Below are 22062 nucleotides of genomic sequence, written 5' to 3' on the forward strand. Positions count from 1 at the left end.
AAGGAAAAAGCTAATGATACATTTAGATGTGATTTTTACTACTCCTAGTAGGAAAAAAATTTGGGTGAGACGGCGCATGGGCCCATTATCTCACAGGATACTTTCTCTCATAGTAGATGGTGTGAGCTATTGTTAGCTATACCACCATTTTTCCATTAATTAATGGTATGAGTTTGACTGTTTAAGTTATTTAGGTGACTCCGTGGACTGTACGTGCATTTATATTTATACACTCTCTGTCTCTGGACTCTCATAACACAAAATAGAGCGGTAGAAAGAGACACAGTGAGCAACCCATCTCTTCAATTATTGCTCTCTTCAGACCCATTTGCCTCTGAATCAATTACGAGCTCTCCTCCTCTTCCATTCAGGTCTTGCCCACTTACCCAAATAACATCTTTTTTATGCAATACAAATATACTATATGTTTCTTCTTTCTATATTTTGTTAATTCCGATGTTGTTTTAGTCCGATCCCTTTTATTTTAGTTTTGTTTGGTTGTTAAAATGTTTGGGACTCATTGAATGGGTTTATGGTTATTCATGTTTTGGTGCAGTAAATTGAAGTTTGTTGTGTTGGGGGCAAAAAGCTACAATGGCTGTTACTATGAAACTAATGTCTCTGACAGTTGCAACTTGTGGTGTGATCTCCTTTATACTTGGAGTTGTTGCTGAGAATAAGAAGGTAACAAATTAGTAAAATGTAAAATTCTATTTATACAAGGATTTACTAAATCACCACTATTTGCAAGATTTAGTTTTTCATCTTCGTATTGTATCAATTAGTACTTAAGTAGAAATATTTCTAGTCTTCTGATATGATTCCCTCATTCCTGCAACCACTGCTACTAGTTAGTTAATTATTTTCGCAAAATGATTGATTTAAAAAAAAAAAAAATAATTCTAGACACTTGATTTGATTAAGGAAGTAACAGAGGTTATGATTTCTGATAGAATAGAATTGAGGAAAAGAATACATGTGGCCGGCCCTAACTAATCTTGCTGAGGATCCATAGTCGACCCCAAAATTTTTGGGATTTAAGGTTTTTTGTTGTTGTTGACACTTGATTCAATAGAATTTATATAAATGTCCAATTTCTGAACATAGATGACATTTTTATGATGGACAAAACTTTGGTACGGTTCCTTAGGATTTGTGCTGTAGGTTCTCCAATTAAATTCAATCATGTTGTTGCATTGATTAATAAAGTACATTTTGAATTTATTTTTCTTGAAAAAAGAGTTAATACAACCGTGTGATTGACTTTAATTGGAGAATCTAAGGTATGAAATATAAGGAATTGAACCTAAGTTTGTTCCATTGCATTGGTTTTATGATCTTTCTACAGCTACAAGGCATTTGTGCGCTTTTAATTCCCTTTTACTGTTATTTTAATTTTAACAATTCTTATTTTCTAGCCCCTTTAGTCCTCTTTATTTATTTATTTTTCACTTTTTTTTACATTTTGAAGGGTTGCAAGCAATGGAGCACTTAGTAGCTAACTATACTGAATGCTATCTCTATATTTGTTCTCCATTCTTTTAATGGTTGTCTCCTGGTTACTGTCTAAATTCTTTATTTTGTTCTCTGGTTTCTTCAGCCAGCAACTGGAACTCAGATTATAGGGAAAAGTTCTGTTACCTGCAAGTATCCATCAGATCCAACTGTCGTTTTGGGGTATTTGTCTGTTGCATTTCTCATTGCAACCACTGTGGCTGGGTATTTGTCTCTGTTCTACCCTTACAAAGGAAAATCTGTTCCTCAGGGTGCTTTGTTTAGAAGCACTAGTTTTGTTGTATTCTTCAACATTGCTTTGTAAGCATACTTTCCTAAATTCTTATTCTCCCATAATTTCCTCTTATAATGCTGATTTGTCATCCTTTACATACGTATACACATGCTTGCATACGCACACGTGTACACAGCCAATTTTCCAGTAGACTTAAGTGAAGGCGTTTTGCGTTGAAAGTTGAAACCTTCTCTAAATGGAAATCTGGTGTTGGATGTGTCAAAATGAAGTACACTAGCGGCATATCTTTGAAATAAAGCAAACCAAGTAACCGGGACATTAGTTATTTTTTCAATATGTACATGGATGTTTATGGCCATTTAATTAAGCCAGCACATTTATAAAAAAGAAAAAAGAAAAAGAAAGCCTGCCCATTTGGTATCAGTTTTAAACTTTCAATAAACAATGATTGTAGGCTTTGTTATTATATAGACAAAAGCAGGTTATGGAAGTTAATAAATATCTATGTAGCCTGTAACTGCCAGTCTATGGGGAAGGCATGCCAAATGACTAATTCTAGGTTAAATGAGAGGACCAGCTTTGCCCCTTTCTTACTGCTTTCCATTTTAGTTTGGACACAAGCTTCTTGCAAGTAAATCTGGTTTTGTTTGGCCAATAAGCACTAATTTAAATGGAACTCTCTCCCCTATAAGAATACAGTAGAGAGTATGGCAGTTGGTTCAAGATTTATTTGGATGTGTGAGTAACTTACCAATTCAAAAAAGGTCTGGATTTGTTTGAAATGTTTGAAATCTTAGGGAAACTTTCTCATTTTTGGAGGTATATATACTCTTTTTAAATATGAAAATTATACAATAGAAAAGGTGAATTATACTGCCATTAGATTCAATATTATGAGAACATACCAGACATGATGGTTAGACTAATCAAACAGCCACACGGCTTGTTCACTGATTTCATCAAACCATTGGAAAATCTAAACTGCAGTGGCCTTGTGTTGGCAGTCTTTTTCGCATGTACAATTTTTTTTTTTTTTTGGTTTCAGTTTTTCTTTTCTTTTTAAATTACTTGTACCTCAAATCCAGTAAACCTCATTGCTTAATATTTCCTTTGTTCAAGTAAACCCACCAATTTTACTAGCAACTAGTGGTGGACATGCAATGCGTGTGTACAACCCATATGTATTCTGATCATTATGATAGTAAAAATTTAGATAGCAGTTGGGAGCAGTTTCATTTAGAGCGACCAAGTTCGTTTTCTATGAAACTGATTTCTACTTGACTGCGTTTATCTCATTCTAATCTTCGGTTCTTTTGTGAAATTACACAGGTTTACTACGGGATTAGCTGCAGCACTGCTGTTATGGCCAACAATCACAGAGCAGATTCACCAAGTGCGCAATGTGTATAGCAGTCTCGATACTGAATGCCCTACTGCCAAGACTGGCCTCCTTGGTGGTGGTGCCTTTTTATCCCTTGATTCATCCCTCTTCTGGTTGGTTTGCCTTATGTTAGCTGCCAATGCTCGAGAGGACTACTTTGATGAAACAGGAAAGGATGGTGAAGGTGAACAAGGTCAGGTTTTCGTAGGTGATTATAATGCATCTTTACCTGCAAAGGGCAGTGTCTAAAGTATTGTGTAACCGAGGCTTCGCCATTTCCTACATATATAACTATCAGTGTCATTGAACAAATTAATGGGATTGCAGTTTGATTGTAAATAATAATCACGATGGTTCTACTCTTTTTTATGCTCTCTCTTCAATTGTGGATTGGGTTTTACTTTGTAGAACATGCAATTGTTACAAAGTGGAATCTTTATTGTTTCTTCTCATGTTTTCTCAATTGTTTGAATTCTCTGCTTTCTTAAGCAACTGATTCCAATTTGGAGGGCTTCAGCTTATTATTGTTCATTTTAGTGGCATTGGAAATTGGCTGGTCAGAGAGGTCGTGGAGATCATCCATCTTAAGACAATACCTTTTCTCTGATTGTGGTGCACTCTTAGCTTGGTGCTCGGTTTATTTATTTTAAGTTTAGGGGTTTAATATATATGTAGTGATCCTCAGTAATTCCCAGCTTAATAGTCTCCTGAATCTTGTTTATGTTCTGACACCTTGCTCTACCCACCTGATCCATCTCTTTGGAAATCCACAACACTTAAAAAAAACTTTGGAGGATAAATGGCCATTCTAGACTATGCTTTTTGCATGCCCAGCTTCAGTCAATACCCTTCCAAGCTTCCTTTCTTGTTTTCCATAGTGTAAAACTTCTTGAGCAATGACGCTATTATTTTCCAACAAGAGTCCTGACGAGGGTGTCATGAATTAAAGTAGAGGAGATGGTGATAATCAGAATGGTTTAGATTAGATTGAGTCCCACACTAGGTGTGTATTAACTCGATATGAGCTATATAAATGACTACAATGAGCCCTACTTGTAGTATGACTAGTACTTTGGATATATTATATTACATTGTAGCTAGTGTTTTTCTCGGATTGTGACAATAGTAGGCTTTTGCACAACCATCATGACAAGTTGTTCTGCATTTGGTGGTATTACCATATTTGTAGGTGCTTAATTTCAGTCCCATGTATACATGGAACAGGTTAACTGTTGCTAACATGGAAACTATCCCGTTTAACTCTCAGCCCTTTGTATCTCTCACAGCTTACTCTTACTCTAGCAGGTTGCCTTTTACAGTAAACCCCAAAACCTAATTCCACCCACATATAAGTGTCATAGCCTAACTGACAGTGACAACAAACTTATCTAAGGAAACTCTGAGGTTGTGCTATTCAAGTTTGCACTTTACAGATGAATTCTAGTTGTTAGATACATCGTGACAAATTGAATCCAAATCGACATTATTTTTCTAACATGGGTTTTTCCTGTAAAAAATAAGAGGACTAAGAACATGTAAAATGTTTTCAGGGGCAGCATTACATAATTTGCAGTTAACATCACCCATTGATTTAGTTTTACCTTTGGCCAAGTATTCATTTACAAAATACTTCATAGATGGGTTAGGTTTTGGTTTGATCTTACAGTAATAATAAAAAGAGAGAAAATCATTAGAAGATACAGGAACAGAGAAAATATTCTTTTACTATTTTACTCAATTATGGGGCCTAACTTCTGACTACCAAACAGATTCTCGAATCAGTAACATGCCTTTTAAACTAACAACTAACAACTCAATTACAATAAGCCTAGTCTCAATGCACATGTTTTCTTGTGTTGCACATGCAGTGCTATGCTTAAGGCAACACAATACCAACAGGACTGCATTTTCTATAGAGTACATTTAAGTGAAACCTAGCATTTCTCAAGAAAAGCAAAGCATCAAACAATATTATAGAAAATTAATAATAGCTAGCATTATTTCATTTCATTTTTGGATGATGTAACATTATTAGAATATTACACTAAGCGGAACTTGAACCTAACACATTATTCTATTTAATTATTGGTTCCATTCCTCAAGAGAAAAAAAAAATAACATTACCAATATTCCTGATTTTGTAATTAAGGTATTATTTTCATGCCTCTATATTGCCCCACCCACATACCAATACTCTTTAATGTATTGGCATATCCCAAAATACAAACTCAAGACTCTTGTTCATGCTACTAACAAGTTGAAAACCAAAATGCAAAATAGCATCAACTACCTCAATAGAAACAATCTCCTCCATGTTGGTCTTATAGAGACCATACTTTTCAACAATCTCATCCCACACCCTTCCTTTCTCCTTCATCATCCCAACCCAATCAAACTTTTCATTATCATCAAATGACACAAAATCAACATCAAACACCTCACAAAGCACCTTCCATAAGCTCTTCCACGTAAAAACATCACCGTTGGTGCAGTTGAAGGCATGATTATTAGCACCATCCGTAATTGCAACCCAAAGTTGTTGCTCTGCTAGCACACGCGCATTTGACACGTCGCAGAAATGCTCCCACATGTATTTTGTACCTGGATATTTAAAGGGCAAGGCTTCATAGTGACAAAATGTAGCGTACACAAATAAAGTCAGAAAGATATTGTGCCCGTTTGGATTCGAATGAATCCAGCGTCTGCGTTTTCTGATATATATATATATATATATTTTTTTTTTTTGCAGCCGCATAATATGAACAAGTCAACTGTGAACAATGCACGGATGCACTGTTCACGGACCCACACATTCCACTTTTCAGCAACTTTTTTATTAAAAATGGGTCCCACAATACTATTCACACATTTAAAAATTATTTTGCTACAGTGTTTTCAGTTTCAGTTTTCAGTTTCAGCAAAAATAAGCTCAATCCAAACATTATAGAAGCTCCTTGAAGACACTCCAATTATAATAGAAGAGCGGTGCATTGAGAAAGAGAGGGATGGTGACAGTGGTGTCTCCAGGAATTTTTTTCAAGGTGTTTCTCAACAAACATAAATTACACAATCTAATAAAAAGAAAATTTTGTATATTGACAACAACAACAATCAAAAAACACGCAAATACATAAAGTTTATAATTGCTTTCTACGTGGTTTTCTTATCAAATATTTGTCCATAATTCTAGCAAAAGAATAAACAATAAACTATAAGTTTATTTGAAATATTAATAAAATTATTAATTATTGTTGTTTAGTTGTTTCATTAATTTGTTTGTCTTTTATAAACTATAATTTGTTATATTGTTGTTTCATTAATTATAAAATTATTAATTGTTGTTTAGCCTAACATAATTAATTTGTTTGTCTTTTATAATGTATTGGTTAATTAAATTATTAATTATTGTTTATTACTTGCTTCCCCCAATTAATTATTGGTAAATTAAATTATTGTTTATTAGTTGCACTAGCACACATCCCATGTGCATTTACTTCCCCCAATTCAAATATCTCACCCCGACCCCATGCCCCCATCCACCCCCCACTCAACAGATAAGCCCCATGGCCCCCAATCACAAGAGCCAATTAGAAAAATTCACAATCACAAATCACAATACACTAAAAGAAAATTAATTGTATCTCACCAACACCAACACCAACAAATAAAGTCAAAAAAACATGGGCAAATATTAATAAAGTAATAAGGTAAAGCTAAGCAATCAGATAAAGTCTCAAATAAAGTCTCAAAGAGAGAGAGAGAGAGACTCTCATTTGCTTAAATTGCTTTCAGTCTTCAGATAAAGAGAGAGAGAGACGGAGAGTCTAAAAGAGAAACCCATACCCATTAACCTATTAACTCGTATATGTAAAAGACTAAAGAGAGAAAAAGATGAAATACCTTGAGGTTGAGGGAGTAGAGAGGCCTGAGGCTGAGGGGCGGCACCGTCGGGCAGCACGACGAGGTGAGGAAGACCGATCTCCAATCCGATCGGACCGATCTCCGATGCATGATGTGTTCTGGTTCTGGAGCTCAAGTTTGAGGCCCGATGTGCTATGTTGCAGCATTGCTCGAGGTGAAGGCGCCGTCTGTTGGTTGTTGTCGTTGATGTGCTCTGTTCTGGTTTTGCTTTACTTGATGAATTTGTTGCTTTGGTTTCTTTAGGTTAGGTTGTAATCGCGTATATTGGGTTTTTTTTTTTTTTTTTTTTTTTTTTTTGAGAATCTGTGGGTTTGCTTTACCTTATTTTTTTCTTTAGATTGGGTTTGTAATCTGTTGTTTAGGATTGATGTTGGGATTTTTTTTTCCATGGTGGGCTTGCTCAGTTACAATTTTTTTTTTTTTTTGCTTGAAAGTGGAACAAATAAATTTTATTTGAGTTTGTTTCTAATTTTGGTTGAGGGTGTTCCTAATTTTTTTTTAAGGGTAAAAAAATAAAAAAAATTTAATTATTATATATATATAATTTTTTTTTCAGGTCTGGGTGTTCCTGGGAACACCCTGGACTGAACGTGGCGCCACCACTGGATGGTGAGTATGAAGCCAAAAGGTCTTCTAAGGCATAAAAAGAAGTAGTAGGCGATGATAGAAGCCTACTATTGTATGCAGGAAGCAAGCTTTTGATAATCTTGTTGATTTGGTCTTTCTCATTTGGCCTATTGACCATTGTGGAGACCTTCCCCTTCCACCTTGTCATGTATTCAAAAAAAGTTTCTCCATCCCCTTGCTTTGTAGTCTCCAATTCCCTTAAGGAAACATCTATCTTGTGTTGAAGATGAATTGGTCAACAAACAATTCTACTAGCTCATTCCACACCTCGGTCTTGCTTAGGTCCAAACCATAATACCACCTTGACGCACCTCCCATTAATGATAAAGGGAAGATATGCAATGTTTGCTTTTCATCCAAACCTTTCATCTCTATTATTCTTATGTATCTTGTAACGTGTTGCTTAGGATCCCTAGTACCATCAAACTTTTCCACATTACAAATCTTGAACTTAGGAGGCAATGGAATAGGGGTTTGGACCCCCAACTACCCACATTGTAAAGACAATCATCTATCCATTAGGCATTGCAAAAGACTAATTGCATATTTTCCATCTTTTCTTTCATGAAACAATTTTTGCAACGAGCTTCTCAAATTTCTTGTTCATCTCATAATCGGCCTTATCCTTTTCATCCCAATTTTCCCTTATCTCCTCCTTCTCTTCTTCCATCACTATGGGCTTCTTGAGCTTACCTTCCTCCAACTTAGTGAGGCAAGCTCCATTTTCTGAAGTACCTTGTTTTGGTCTTCCATCATCTTAGCTATTTTGTTTGCGAGTGCAATGTCAATTGGAGTGACTATTTCTTCTCGAGGTGTAATGTCAACCTTGGTCAAACGTCTTTTGTCACTTTGTCAAACCTAAATTGAGGTAGGGACGTGCTTACTTTATGTAATTGATGCAATGGTGCCTAAAAAGAAGTTCCTTTTATATTAAGTACATGTCCCAACTTAAAAGCTTCTTTTATTTAGATGTTCTTAAGAAAATCTTTAAGTCCATTTTAATGAAGGCCCAATTACAAAATCACTCTATTTCCTCTCATGGGCCTTACCCATAGTTTCATAGGGCTTGGTCCATTTACAATATGCTCTCATCTTACACTCAGGGGCTTTCATTTGTCTCAAATACGGGCCAACAATGCATTCATCACTTTCGGACTCTTCACTTTTCATTCATTTCATTCGTGATTTTTTTTTTTTTTTGGTAGTCGTCTAGCTAGAACACATTATGACCTTCCTCTCAAGGCATCATCTTGGGCTTTACATGCAACAAAGAGGCCTAAGACTAGAGAGGTTCATTGACTTTGTAGGATCTTGGATGCTAGGCCCATAGCATATTTATTACCTTAGGCCCAAGACTTTCTTTTTCAAAAAGGCGCCAATTTAGGCTTATGATAGCAAATGGGCTATGACCCTATGAACTTTGCAAGTAAATATATACCTTTGGGCTTTAGGACAAGCCTCATATGTGTGAGATACTTCTTCTTTTTTTCATCCCAAAATCTTAGGGTATGCCATAACTTTTGGGTCATCCTCCCAATTTTAATATTTTATTTGTCCTTTAGAATTAGGTGATCACAAGAAGTGTGGTTGAACAAACAAGAGATATAAAGGGTACCCTCCTTTGATAAGATCTAGGATCTCTCTATGTGTGGGTAAGCTCCTTAAAGCTAAAGGGATAGATCAATAGGTCACTCACAACTAGGTGAGCCATTATTCCAACCTTGGGCCTAAATGGATCCCATATGGATTGGTGACCAAACATTTAGTGTACTCAAAGCCTATCATATGCAATGACACAGATTGTGAGTAAGTGGGATGAACTTTGGAAAGTCTTGGCCCTAAATGGAGGCTCCACCTTCTCACTCATTGTCAACCATGGCAAAGGGACAAAGAACCAAGTGATAGTATGTGCAAAAACCATATTAAAAAAGCCTTTGTTAGGATTAAGCAATGGAATACACTAGAGTCAAACTTCTCTATCCCTAGTGGAGTTGCCACTATGGGCACAAGCGCTTGCGACAAGTTTTGGGATCTCTGCTCATGTGAAATACGCATTGACTTAGGGTGGACTGGGCGGAGGGTGAAACACAGCAAGAAAACACCAAATAAACCTAATCTAGACAACCAAACACGCTTTCTAATCAACCAAACAAAAAATCTAAACTAGACAAGAAGGTATTAAAGCAGAAAAATAGGTATGAAAACAAACAAAGGAATAGATAAAAAGAAGAACAAATACCTCACACAAGAAGCTTTTAGAGCTTGATTTTGATCATTCTCCTCGGCCAATCAACAAAAATAAAAAATAAAAAATAACTAGAGGGTTAGTAAGTTTAACTAGAAGGCTTTGGACTAAAATAAGTCATAGCCAAGAAGGGGTGAAGGCATCCAAATGATTTATTTGGACTAAGCTAATCTTGAATCATTTTTTTGGAGTAGATTTTGAGTGTCTTTGGAAAAAGGGTCATGGTGCCTTTTATAGTATTTAAAGAGAAGTGGTGGAGGCAATTCCAAGCGATGTGGGATTGCCTCTGCCACGATTTACATAAAAACTTGTCTTATAGAGATTTATGGAACACTAGCTGCGTATGCAACTGTTAAGGTTGCGTACGCACCCTTAGGGTTTTTGCAAGGTTATTCTCTTTCCAAAAAGCATCCTTCGAATAAAGAGTTTCCATAGCTAGGCCCTAGATCATCCCTAGACCTTCTAGTGTTATTGTCATTGGGAAACGAGGACTCGAGTCATAAGGGGTATAAAATAATGTGTCTACAATTGTCACAAAAAATTACAACAAATCCTAGGTGGCTAGTTGTTATTGATTTTAAATTGGGTCACCATTTTAAAAAAAAAGAATTAAAAGTCCAAATAAAAATAGTAAAAATGAGTTCAAATAACAACATGATTAGGCCAAATAACATAAAATGAAAAAATATATATATATTAACAAAATAACCCATTCAAATACAATAGACAAAAATATTTAATCATTAAAATTCGTAACTAGGTCGATACATTCCATAAAAATAATCTCTAATTTCATTTTCCTAAAACAACAGTAACAAGAGCGATATTGTGGCCATGAGTTTTCCTCAGTGATTGATGTCAATGAAACTATAAGAAAGTACACATGATCCTTTCTTAGATGGAATTGAAACCAAACTGTTAGTTTCTGATAGTAAACCTTGAATCTATGAGGGGTTCCTTGTATCCACGTAGAGATAGGTTTGGAATCCACCAGAGAAAATAGAGAAAACTTCGAGTTTTTATTAATTTGATAATTGTCTGGCATTCAAGTATTGATTAGAAAACTGTTTCCCTTCGAACCTCCAACTATCATACAATTCTGAAACTATCGTCTCGATGAATTTTACTAGCCCCCCTTGATCTTGCGTCGTGCTTTCCGACACCCTCGCTGCTCCACGAATGCCTGTGTTGTTTGTTCTACATCAATGAAGTCAACAACTTTGATTTTCTTAGCAGGCTAGCTCTCTCTCTTAGCTGTGTGTGGACACCCTAAAGGGGGGGGGGGGGGGGGGAAGCCAGTTCGAGGCTTTTCCCCAATTTCTTTTGGGGTATCACACATTGGCTACTCTTTATGTGCTTGTGTTTCTAGGGTGAGGTGTGTGTTTTTGAGTCCCTTTTTCTTACTTTTATTTTAGGAGTCACCACCAACCATTGGTTTTGTGTTTGGTGTGATTAGTCATCTATTGTATAATTCTTTTTAAGTTATCTAATTAACCAAACCAATTTTAACGGTTTATTAATTAAGGTAAAGCAAAAGTCTTGAACCAAAGATCTTAAAATCAAAAGTTTGGTTACGTGTGGGTAAGGTGTTAATCACCCCACAACACCTATCAAAAGATAGTACCTCATTTTAATTTAATTCAAACATTATCTTTTGGTGAAGAAATAGGATACTTGGCATTTTGATTTTTTGAAAATGTTTTGCTCAACCAATACATATATACATACATACATACACACACACATGTGAGTATTTAACTCAAAAAATATTTACAATCAAAGCATGTGAGATATATACGTAAATAACATGTGAAGGACATTTACCCAAAAATAACATATACAATAACATTAGAGTATTAATTTACTACGTAACTAGCATGTGAATATTAAATATTATACAAGGATAAATTACAACGTAAAAATAAGAGAAGATGGTTAGAAGGAAAGCACCTTGTTGTCATCCACCTTGTTTTCTCATTTTTACATGTAAAAAAAATATGACAATGGAAATGTATTAGTCACAAAGAAAAGAAATGGAATTGAACCATAGGCACAAATCCCTAAATATGCAATCCTAAGTAAAGTTTTAAATAACAATGCATGAGCAAGTTTGAAAAAGAATTTTTTTTTTTTTTTTTTTTTGAAAACATTAGTCTTATTATATTTTCTTTTAAAAGAAAGATTTGGAAAGAACACAATTTTTTAGAAAGATTTTGTTTTGAAAAGAGGAAGTTTTAGGGGAAAAAAAAAAAGGAAAGAAGAAGAAGAAGAAGAAGCTATTTTCATCTTTTTTTTGAAGAAGAGATTTCTTTTGAACAAGAAAAGATTTGAAAATAAGTCTTCATTTTTAAAGGAAATCTAAAAAGATTTATGGATTTATTTTTTAGGAAAAAAAAAAAAGTATAGCTTTTAAAAGATCCCTTGATTTTGTTTGAGAAAAAGATTTGGAGGAAAAAACTTTATTTTGAAAAATATTTTTATAAAAGTGGAGGATTGAAAAACTCTTTTATTATTTAAGAAAATTCATGGGTTTTTCTTTTGAAAAGATTTGAACTGAAAAATTCCCATGACTTTTTTGTCAAAGAAAAAGGCTTATGTTGAAAATATTTTGGTGTGGAAAAATTATTTTGAACACAAAAGATTTTTAAAAGAGAAAAGAGCTCATGGGTTTTATTTTCAAAAGAAAAAGTTTGAGTTCCAAAAATCTCATGAATTTGAAGAAAAAAAAATATTCATTTTAAAACTTTGCTTGCATTCAAAAGATTTCCTTCATCACATTTTAGAAAAAAAAAAAAAAAAAGTTTCCAACGTGGTAAAAGTAAACATTTTCTTCTTAAAGAAAGAAGAAATTAAAAAAAAAAAAAAATTAAATGGGCTACATTTTCGGAGTTTTTACAAAATGACCCATTTTTAAATATTACTTAGCTATGATGACACTATTCAGGGGGTCATTCCACCATTAATGCAACCAACTAAGTGAGTGTAGATCATTGAATACGGAGGTGATGATGTTTTATCTGTACCCTTCCTCCATCCACTCAATGACAAACCTTCCTTTCCTCGGTCACGTGTCTGGTGGTCTTTATAGCCAGACCTTGTCCCTTCCAGGAAGGTATCAATATCCTTGGGTTCCTCAGGCACGCCAATCTTCTCAAGCTTTGTAATTGCGTTATCATGTTTGCTGTGAGGATTCCTTGACAAAACCTTCCAAGGTGTGCCCCTTTTTGACTTGACCTCTTCTCGTTTATTCTTGTCCTCGGTTTGCATGCTCTGGTCCTCGGTTTCCCATCCTTCCACAACATTATATGAGCAAGAACATAAAAAGTCCCTAGATGCCTAGAAGAAATGGGACTTCTTCTCCTTAAGGGTACTTCCCATGTTAGGTCTAGGTGATAGTTCAATACCCATCTAGGAACATAACAACATCACAATCAACAACAAATAAATATAAGCATAAAGGAAAAGAGAGATAGTTATACACAATCATAAAAATAAAGTGCTAGAAATTTAAAGCAATAAAGTAAAGAAACAAAGTAAATAAATGGAACTTCATATATATAAAAATGGATGATGTTTACATAGGAAGAAGTAGAGAGAAATGGGATGGGTATAGTTATTAAAAAAACTATCTCATCCCTACACATTACCCTCAAAGATTACAAATAAAATGAGAGAGGCTAAATTTTTGTGGTGGGTTTCCTAAAGAGAGGAGAGAGAAATTTTTTTCAGAATTTTCTAGTTTTTTTTTTTTTTTTCCTAGTAATTTTCTCTCTAATTTTTCTGTTTCTTTTCTCCCAAAAACTCTATTTTTTCTTCATATTTTTTTTTACAAAAAATGGGGGCTATTTATAGATGAGCCAAGAAAATGGAAGGCTACGTGATGGTGTACCAAAACACCATCACATAGCCGCCCAAGGTGTTTGGCGGCAATGTGATGGTTTTTGGTACACCATCACATAGCCTCCTATTTTTGCCACATAAGCAAGCTATTTGGTCTTTCTTCCCGGTTCCTAGTCCGATCTTCGTGCGACTATTTGGAGGCCTTTTCGAGCTCTGTTTTCTTCAAACTTTATATCCCTAGAAATCTCTAGATGTCTAGTTTTCATAAGTTCTAACTTTGTGAGATTTGAAGCTACAGTAGTCAAGATATCACATTTGCAAGGGAGGTGATGCAGTGTAGGAAATTTTGTGACGTTTTCCTTAAAAAATTTATTCCTTCCAATCCGTGGTAGATATCATCGAGCCCTTTTTATGAGAGATGGCACCATCACATAGCCTCCTATTTTTGCCACATAAGCAAGCTATTTAGTCTTTCTTCCCGGTTCCTAGTCCGATCTTCGTGCGACTATTTGGAGGCCTTTTCAAGCACTGTTTTCTTCAAACTTTATATCCCTAGAAATCTCTAGATGTCTAGTTTTCATAAGTTCTAACTTTGTGAGATTTGAAGCTACAGTAGTCAAGATATCACATTTGCAAGGGAGGTGATGCAGTGTAGGAAATTTTGTGACGTTTTCCTTAAAAAATTTATTCCTTCCAATCCGTGGCAGATATCATCGAGCCCTTTTTATGAGAGATGGTAGAGACCTCATACTTCAAGCTGGTTCATCTGGATTGCTCTAATTCTTGCCCAATCAGTATAGTTTTTTGTGTGAAGTTGGTCTAAAAACAGCCTATTTTACATGAAAAAAGTGAAATATTTAATTAGGGTTTTGGTTTTTTGTTGATATCTCATTTGTTTTAACTCTGATTTTGTCCCATGAACTATCATTTCGAAGGGAAAAATATGACCCACGAGACGGTCTAAGATTCAACTTTTTGACCATACCCTGTTTGGGTTTTTGGTCTTAATTGCTATCAGAGGATTTTTGAATATTGTGTTTTAATCCACTATCCAATCATGTTGTGTTTATTTGTTACCCCCTTTTTGGCTTTGAAACTTGCATTTTGCACCTTTTTTCAATTTTTTTTTTGGAAAATGACATTTGTTTTGACGCGTAAATCGAGACCGGACAAAATACAATATCGACACTGTGTAACTAGTTGGAGTCCGGAACATTAAAGTCTGGGTCTGTCATGGAGACAATGGCATATGATGTCAATTAGAAGGGCAATGATATTGTCCTTCAACATCTTTGCAAGGTTACCTTAATTTTATATACCCGAATATTGAAAAATTTTATAGACTTTTCCATACTCCATTTTTAGGGAACGAAAATTCTCATTAACAATATTGCTAGCAAGCCACCGAAAAAAGGTGTCGTCCCACTTATGAGAATGGCCTTAAACACATCGGTGGCTTTTGAAGATATTTGAGAAATTTATAAGGCTAAAGAAAAATAGCTAATTGTAAAGAGCCATGCTTTATCCCTCTCGCAATGTAGTAAAACTAATGAATTTAAAAAAAAAAAAAATAAAAAAAAATAAAGTGTCTCAGTTGGGCTTTCAGCACCTTTTAAGAGTACATTAGATATATAACTCGAACTTCCCGTGAATAACTTATTAAAATGTTACGCCTATTTCTGTGACTAGTTAGATTTAAGGATGAAACATAGCAATTTATGTTATAAATAGCAGTGATAGTCTTCCTTATTTGGCATTAGTGCAAAATAGTGAAAAACATTGACAGAGTAGGTTACATCTGTTTCGTATACATCATCTCCATCCTTCTTACAAACGTTGGTGGGTTCATTTATTTATTTTTTAATAGAGAATGGGTGAGTTGATTTATAAAATATAAATATGTATAGCTCTAACAAGTAGCCATGCTATGGTTTTAAATCAATTCAAAACAAAGGTGATCGTATTTTTGTCAAACAATTTTGCACTGTAAGGTGTTTGCTAATTATTTTGTGGGAATCAATATATAACACTTTAGTATATTCTAATTATTTTCCAATGTAAACTAATATAATATTTCCTTTTGTTTTATGAAATAGCACTTACAGGGGAATACTTGCCTCCTGTATGTGAGAGTGACCTCAATTGTTCGCAACTAAGCAACATTGGCATGGTTCATGTAGAAATTCAATAAATTGTGACTGGAAATGCAGGATCCTTGACCAAGCGCGTTGTGGAATTTGTGAGGGGCTCATTCACGCTAGATGCAATTGCTATTTCAAATGTTGAATATAGAGTGTGTAAAAAATGGGGGGAAATTTTGAAAATGTTTCAAGTACGTTTGCGGAGCATGTATCAGGGGGTTTGGGGTCTGCTATGGACCATTATGATAAGGTCTGCGACATGTATTATTTTTGTTATTTTTGTTGAAAGGCATAGTGTTGTCAAATTACTACAACACACCATTTAGATTCCATGTATGGTTAAAGATATGTTACGTTAGCATATGATGAGGGTTTTTATTTATTTATTTATTTATTTTTATGAGGTTAAATTCTACAAGTATGGAGTGTAAAACTCAAGTTTGCACTCTTCAATCTTAACATGCTACATCATCTTATCACATATTTAATAATAAGTATAACCACACCCAATCAATTCTAATACCCATACATAAATCCAACCAAATTGAGAATTTATTGAGATGTTATTAGGTATGGTAGGATGAATTGAATTTTATGTAAAAAGTTGATGTGGCAATCTCTTATTAAATGATGTTAAATATCAGTTTTACATCTCATCCTTACCAAATTTGAATTCTTATTGAAGACCACTAATACACATACGTGTGCATGGAGTACTATGTCCGTAGGGTGTTTTTTTTCAAGACTCAACAACGTCTAATAAAAACGCCGCACATCTTTATTGGATGATGAAGAGAACCAGCTCCAACACAGATTTGCTATACACTAAATCTCCCTCTAATACTTTCCTTACCTCTCCCTCTCTCTCTCTCTCTCTCTCTCTCTCATAAACACATACACCTTTGTAATCATTTTCAACAACATAGCAGATTATTCGATTGGCTTGAACCTGTGCTTTTCTCCCTCTTCAGACAAAGAAGGTTTCCACGCAAACATGTTTTTGTTTGATTTAAGCCCTACATTTTCTTCTTCTTAAAGCCTTATTTACTTACAAAAATGATCATCCATTGGTTTCTTAGCAACCAATTAGCCATGCCAAGAACATTCAAATTCCCTAACAAATGAATCAATAATCACTCTTGATTATTTCTAAAATCGACAAAATTAAACCCTTGGAGAAATTGATAACCACAATTCGCAATACATAAGAGAAGCTCTAGCATCAACCATAATGTAATACAAGTAGACTCATATAAGCCTCAATACCAGCTGGAACTGCCTTCACAATCATATCTAGGACCAATTCTGTAATGCATCTTTGATTGGCCAAAAGTTTTCTAGAATAAAATAACTTTGTATTCTATCTCAAAGACCATGCAGATTATGGCTTGAGGAAAATTTTGAACCATTCCATAAATCTAGCAGTAATTGCCCTTCTAATTTACCAAAGACCTAGGCTTTGTTGCACATTGGAGATTCTAAGTACAAATTGTAATATGTTCTATAGCGAAGTACTTTGAAGGGGCAGCAAATTTGTCAGTAAAAACTGCTCAACTTTATACAAAATGAACTATTGAAGATATTATTACTTTTCATGACTTCACAGAAAGCTAGTCTATGGCCAAGAAAAAAGAAATGCTAGTGTTTGTGGAGCTGCATCTGCTTTGAAGGGTTTTGGTGTATCAATATAACAAAGTAGGGTCTTGACAAACTTTATCACCTATTTGAACACCTAATAAACCATTAGATAGGCTACAAATTTTGACATTGGAATCACACAAAATGTTTGTTTAGGAAATTATAATAAGAGGTTACTATTCCTCCCTTTGGGCATAGTTCATTACTGAATGTGTTGGTGTTTCCTTCTTAGAAGACTTAAATGCTGACGGGGAACTGGTAAAACGAATATCATGTCCCGTCCACATCAACACTTGCCAATTATTGCAAACGAAAGGCAAAGACAGAACTTCCATCAAAACAATGGTGAACAACTTCATCAACCAGATAATAGAAACCTTTACAATGAAATGACAAAGAATGACATCCTATGAGCTAAAATATGAAGTTTTAAGACCATTCAAGATATCCTAGAAAAAATGACTAACATCCAAGTCTTTGCCATCCTACAACTAATTTTTTGATAAGTAATAAGTTTATTGATATCAAAAAGGGAAGCACCCTAGTACACAGGGAGGGTACAAGGGGTCAAACAATCAAGAACAAAAATTACAAGAATCTAAGAAATCAAGAAAAGATAAAAATGATTGGTTCTGCAATGCAGCCAACCAATCCATTAAAGTTCGAAAGAAAAATAGCTTCAAGTCTGATATTGATCTCTCCTTATCTTCAAAGCACCTACTATTTCTCTCTCTCCAAAGGCACCACAATAAGCAATGGGGAACCATCAACCATACATACCCATTTCGATGACAACCAAATCTGCCTTGCCAACATGCTAAAAGCCCCACTACAAATTGCGGCATAACCCAGCTCACTCCAAGCAATCCGAACACCATAGCCCACATATCCATTGCAACCGGACAATGAAGAAAGAGATGATCAACCGATTCACCATTACACTTGCACATGTAGCACCAATCCAATATCCAAACCTTCCTTTTTCGTAAATTGTCAATCGTTAAGCACTTCTCCAAAGCAGTAGTCCAAACAAAGAAAGCTACTCAAGAAGGAATCTTCTGTTTCCAAATACTTTTCCAAGGAAAGCAAAAGTCATTAGAGCCCACTAAGAGACCATAATAGTCTTTAACCAGGAAGCCCTTCTCTCTATCAAGTTTCCAACACATCTTATCCTCACCAAACCCTTTCACCGAAGCACTATATATGGTATCCATGAAACCAGCCAGTGCCCCTAATTCCCGAGTATGCACACCCCTAAAGAAACTTACATCCCAAAAAAGGACTCCATTATCAAGCTTCATAAGCTCAGCCACACTAACCTCCTTGTCTCGGCAAAGCCTAAACAATTCAGGATAGCTTACTTCAAGAGAAGTCTACAATAAAAATAAGCAGCTTGCAGTATTTCCTGCAAAAAACTCAGCAGTCAAATAAAACATAATATGATATCTTAACTGAAACATTATATTACTAACTGATATGTAGGTGTGATTCTCTTATACATTTGCAGCATTCTTTGCAAAGTAATTCAACTAACAGCTCTCAGTAACTGGTTAAGAATTTTCCTTACAGATCATTTGTTCAGATAGCTCAGACTCTTTCTTGGTCTTCCTACTTTACGTTTAACAGCAGTTACTAAGGTTACACCATCCTCTCCAAATGAGTTGGTTGGATGACTCACGTTTGAAGCACTTTTTGTACTCTTACCATGACAGTTTGATGAAACAACTTCATGTTTCACCCCAGAATTCTTCAATCTAGTCATGCTTCTTGTGCAAACACCTCTAGTTGAGGCAAGGACATTTGTGGCCATCTCAGAATGACAACTGGCTTTCTGATGTTCTTCTTTTGTCAGATCCCTTGAATTCAAAATACTATTATCATTGTCGAACTTAATATAAACCTTAGTCTTCTTTTGATTAACTGGGGTCTCATCTGACCTAGAATCCACATTTTTTCCCTTGGATTTTCCAAGTATATCATTGAAAATGCTATTTGTTAGCAAACAATTTTCTGGGTCTCCAAAAGAGGGCAGTAAGAGATCACGTATTCTGGTCACTGGGAGATCATTGAAAGAAAATGGCAAATTTTTATTTGCACTGTCACCTGAAGACATGTTGAACTCATTAGAAGCCGAAGCCCTATGTTTGTCACCGGAACAACCAACAGCGTACTCCTCCCAGTTATAAGGAAATCCAAACCGGAAATGATTGCATACCTTTCACATCAGAATTAAGAATTTGAACTTATGTTAAAAGAACATGTTAGCAAGAACATTTACAGACATAAATAATAATACAGATATATAGCCAACGGGGAAAAAAAAAATTACTGTCCAACTCTTAATAGCATGGTTCCATTTTTACTTATTAAACCTTTCATACCAGCCTATAATACTAGTCCAAGTAGGTCTTCATCTCACTTGAGTCATGCTCAATTTTCAAACAGTAATTATACCCAAGATGAAAGTCATATCATGCAGCCAGTAATGTAACAACAAGGCATTACATACCTCCAAATCAAAGCCATTTTGATGCGTTCGAGAACTATTTATGAAATTACAGATTGTAATGCTGATGCCATCTGCTGTCTCAAGGGTGACGGTATCATGTCTCTTGGAAATTGCAGCAGAGCGAAAAATTCTTGTTCCTACTCTCCTGTAAAGGAACTCAAAGGATTCAAGAATAATCAAATAAACAAGGGATTGTTTGTACAACAATCTATAAAATAACAATAATTTTGCAATTATGATATGATTAGCCAACATTCATCGGCTAAGGAAATCCATTAAACTTTTTTTCTTTTTTTTTTTAAGGGTCCGTACAAATACCGCTTATTTTGCCGAAACTAAAAAATTATTACTAAAAATACTGTAGATAAAAGTAAAAATTAGTTGAAATAGTACAATGAGATCATAAATAGTACCAAAAAGTGCAGTAGAACCCATAAATAGTAGTAAAAATAAACTAAATAGTGAAATAATTTTTATTTTTCATTGGTATCCAAACAAATGCTAAGTGTAAATCTCTTGTGGGGCTGTTCAATTTTATAGTATCAACAAAATATCTACTTTTTTGATGAAAATTGCCAATAAACTCTAACCCAAATTGTATTTCCTTCTCCCACATAAAACTTTTTTATTTATTTTTATGAAAGAGTTTCAACCGATAGTGTCCGCTTTTGATAATTGTATTTTTTATCATGAGACCAAGACACTAATCAGTTTTTGATATAGGCTCTTGAACCTTGAATATCTTATTCAACCATCAGACTAATTAATTGGAACCCATCACATAAAACATCTCTAAGGGAACAAAGAATCATAAAATCAAAAAAGAAACAACAAAAAAAAAATTTCCCAATTGATTTTACTAAAGAACATTCATATAAAACAGATAGCCCTCTTGCTCCTCCCTAATAATCCATAAAAAAATGTCATTTTCTCACAGGGAATGATGAGAGTTTTTATTTATTTATTTATTTATAAAAATCCATAATTAAACTACATCTACTCTAAAAACTTAAACAACATCCAAATCCCATCTGGGTTCTCTTCATTTCTCTCAAATTTTTTCAAATATCGCACAAAGATAGCATTGGGAAAAAAAAAAAAAAAAAGAGTAAAGTAAAAAGTGAAAAGTGAAAAGCCCTCTTACTCTAAAGAAGCAAACCCTCCAACAGCTAAACCCTTGCCATTAGCAGGCTTCTCCAGCCACCAATCATTCAGTAAAACCTGCACAACAAATTTTAAGCCCAAAAAACAAAAAACAAAAACAAAAACAAAAACAAAAAAGCAAAGATACTTACAAATTTGAAGAGTGAGGAAGAGACGACGGAGGTGGTGCGGGTTCGGGATATCGTGGGGTTCTCATACTTTATTTCCGGTTTTGGTGATTCATTTGGGTCTGGAGCTTTAGCAGAGACCGAGTTTGATCTTGTATTCACCATTGCCTGTGACTGCGATTGCAGAATGGCGGACTAGTTGGATACCCACATATCGGTATGGGCAACCGGGTTGGACTTGGGTATTTATTTTGAAGAGTTAATTTTGATACGGTGGCGGGGATAGTTGCTGATCTTAGAGAAACGTTTTAAATTTTAAATTTTAAATTTATCTATTTTTATATTAGTTGTAAATTAAAAAAATCTAATAGTTGGATTATAGTTTCTTATTATATTTTTTATATACTTTGGAGATCAAAGATTAATTGGATGTTATCAAATAAATGTTAAAATTTTAAATTTTTATGATCTAAAAATATATATAAAAAATAATTTTATTGATCAAATAATGAAAAAATATCTTATTTGAACGAAATTTGATATGTATGTTAAAAATATAAGAACATAAAAATTTAACGGTTAGATTTTCAAAATTTATAACAAAAAAAGAAATATATGAGAAATTTGAAGAGTTTTTCTTCCAACTAAGTTAGAGAGAAATTTTGTTCATTGCTGAGATTATTGGAGGAGTATAGTTTGATGATGTGGGTGTTGAATAGCGGGAATTAGGCTGAAAGAA

General features: G+C 34.5%; 2 protein-coding genes and 1 pseudogene across 3 annotated transcripts; 1 reads left to right on the forward strand and 2 right to left on the reverse strand.

The window, feature by feature from the left end:
* The first annotated feature begins 203 nt into the window (after positions 1-203).
* Positions 204-3581, forward strand: LOC126702499 (uncharacterized). Its single transcript, XM_050401201.1, has 4 exons — positions 204-371; positions 557-684; positions 1601-1815; positions 3080-3581. Exons 2-4 carry the CDS (start codon positions 595-597, stop codon positions 3378-3380), a joined length of 606 nt encoding a protein of 201 aa, XP_050257158.1. The 5' UTR covers positions 204-371; positions 557-594; the 3' UTR covers positions 3381-3581.
* A 1694-nt stretch (positions 3582-5275) lies between these two features.
* LOC126703856 ((S)-8-oxocitronellyl enol synthase CYC2-like) lies at positions 5276-7827 on the reverse strand (annotated as a pseudogene).
* Positions 7828-17872: 10045 nt separating this feature from the next.
* On the reverse strand, positions 17873-21618 carry LOC126702416 (protein EMBRYO DEFECTIVE 1674). Of its 2 annotated transcripts, XM_050401113.1 has the most exons (5): positions 21348-21618; positions 21197-21273; positions 20053-20197; positions 19111-19758; positions 17873-18948 (listed from the first exon to the last, which is right to left on the reverse strand). In XM_050401113.1, exons 1-4 carry the CDS (start codon positions 21486-21488, stop codon positions 19114-19116), a joined length of 1008 nt encoding a protein of 335 aa, XP_050257070.1. In that variant the 5' UTR covers positions 21489-21618; the 3' UTR covers positions 17873-18948; positions 19111-19113. The 2 variants fall into 2 exon arrangements, with proteins under 2 accessions (XP_050257070.1, XP_050257069.1); XM_050401112.1 differs by having other exon boundaries at positions 17873-19758.
* Positions 21619-22062: the final 444 nt, after the last annotated feature.

This window comes from Quercus robur, chromosome 10, assembly GCF_932294415.1.
Source record: "Quercus robur chromosome 10, dhQueRobu3.1, whole genome shotgun sequence".
Taxonomy (NCBI): Eukaryota; Viridiplantae; Streptophyta; class Magnoliopsida; order Fagales; family Fagaceae; genus Quercus; species Quercus robur.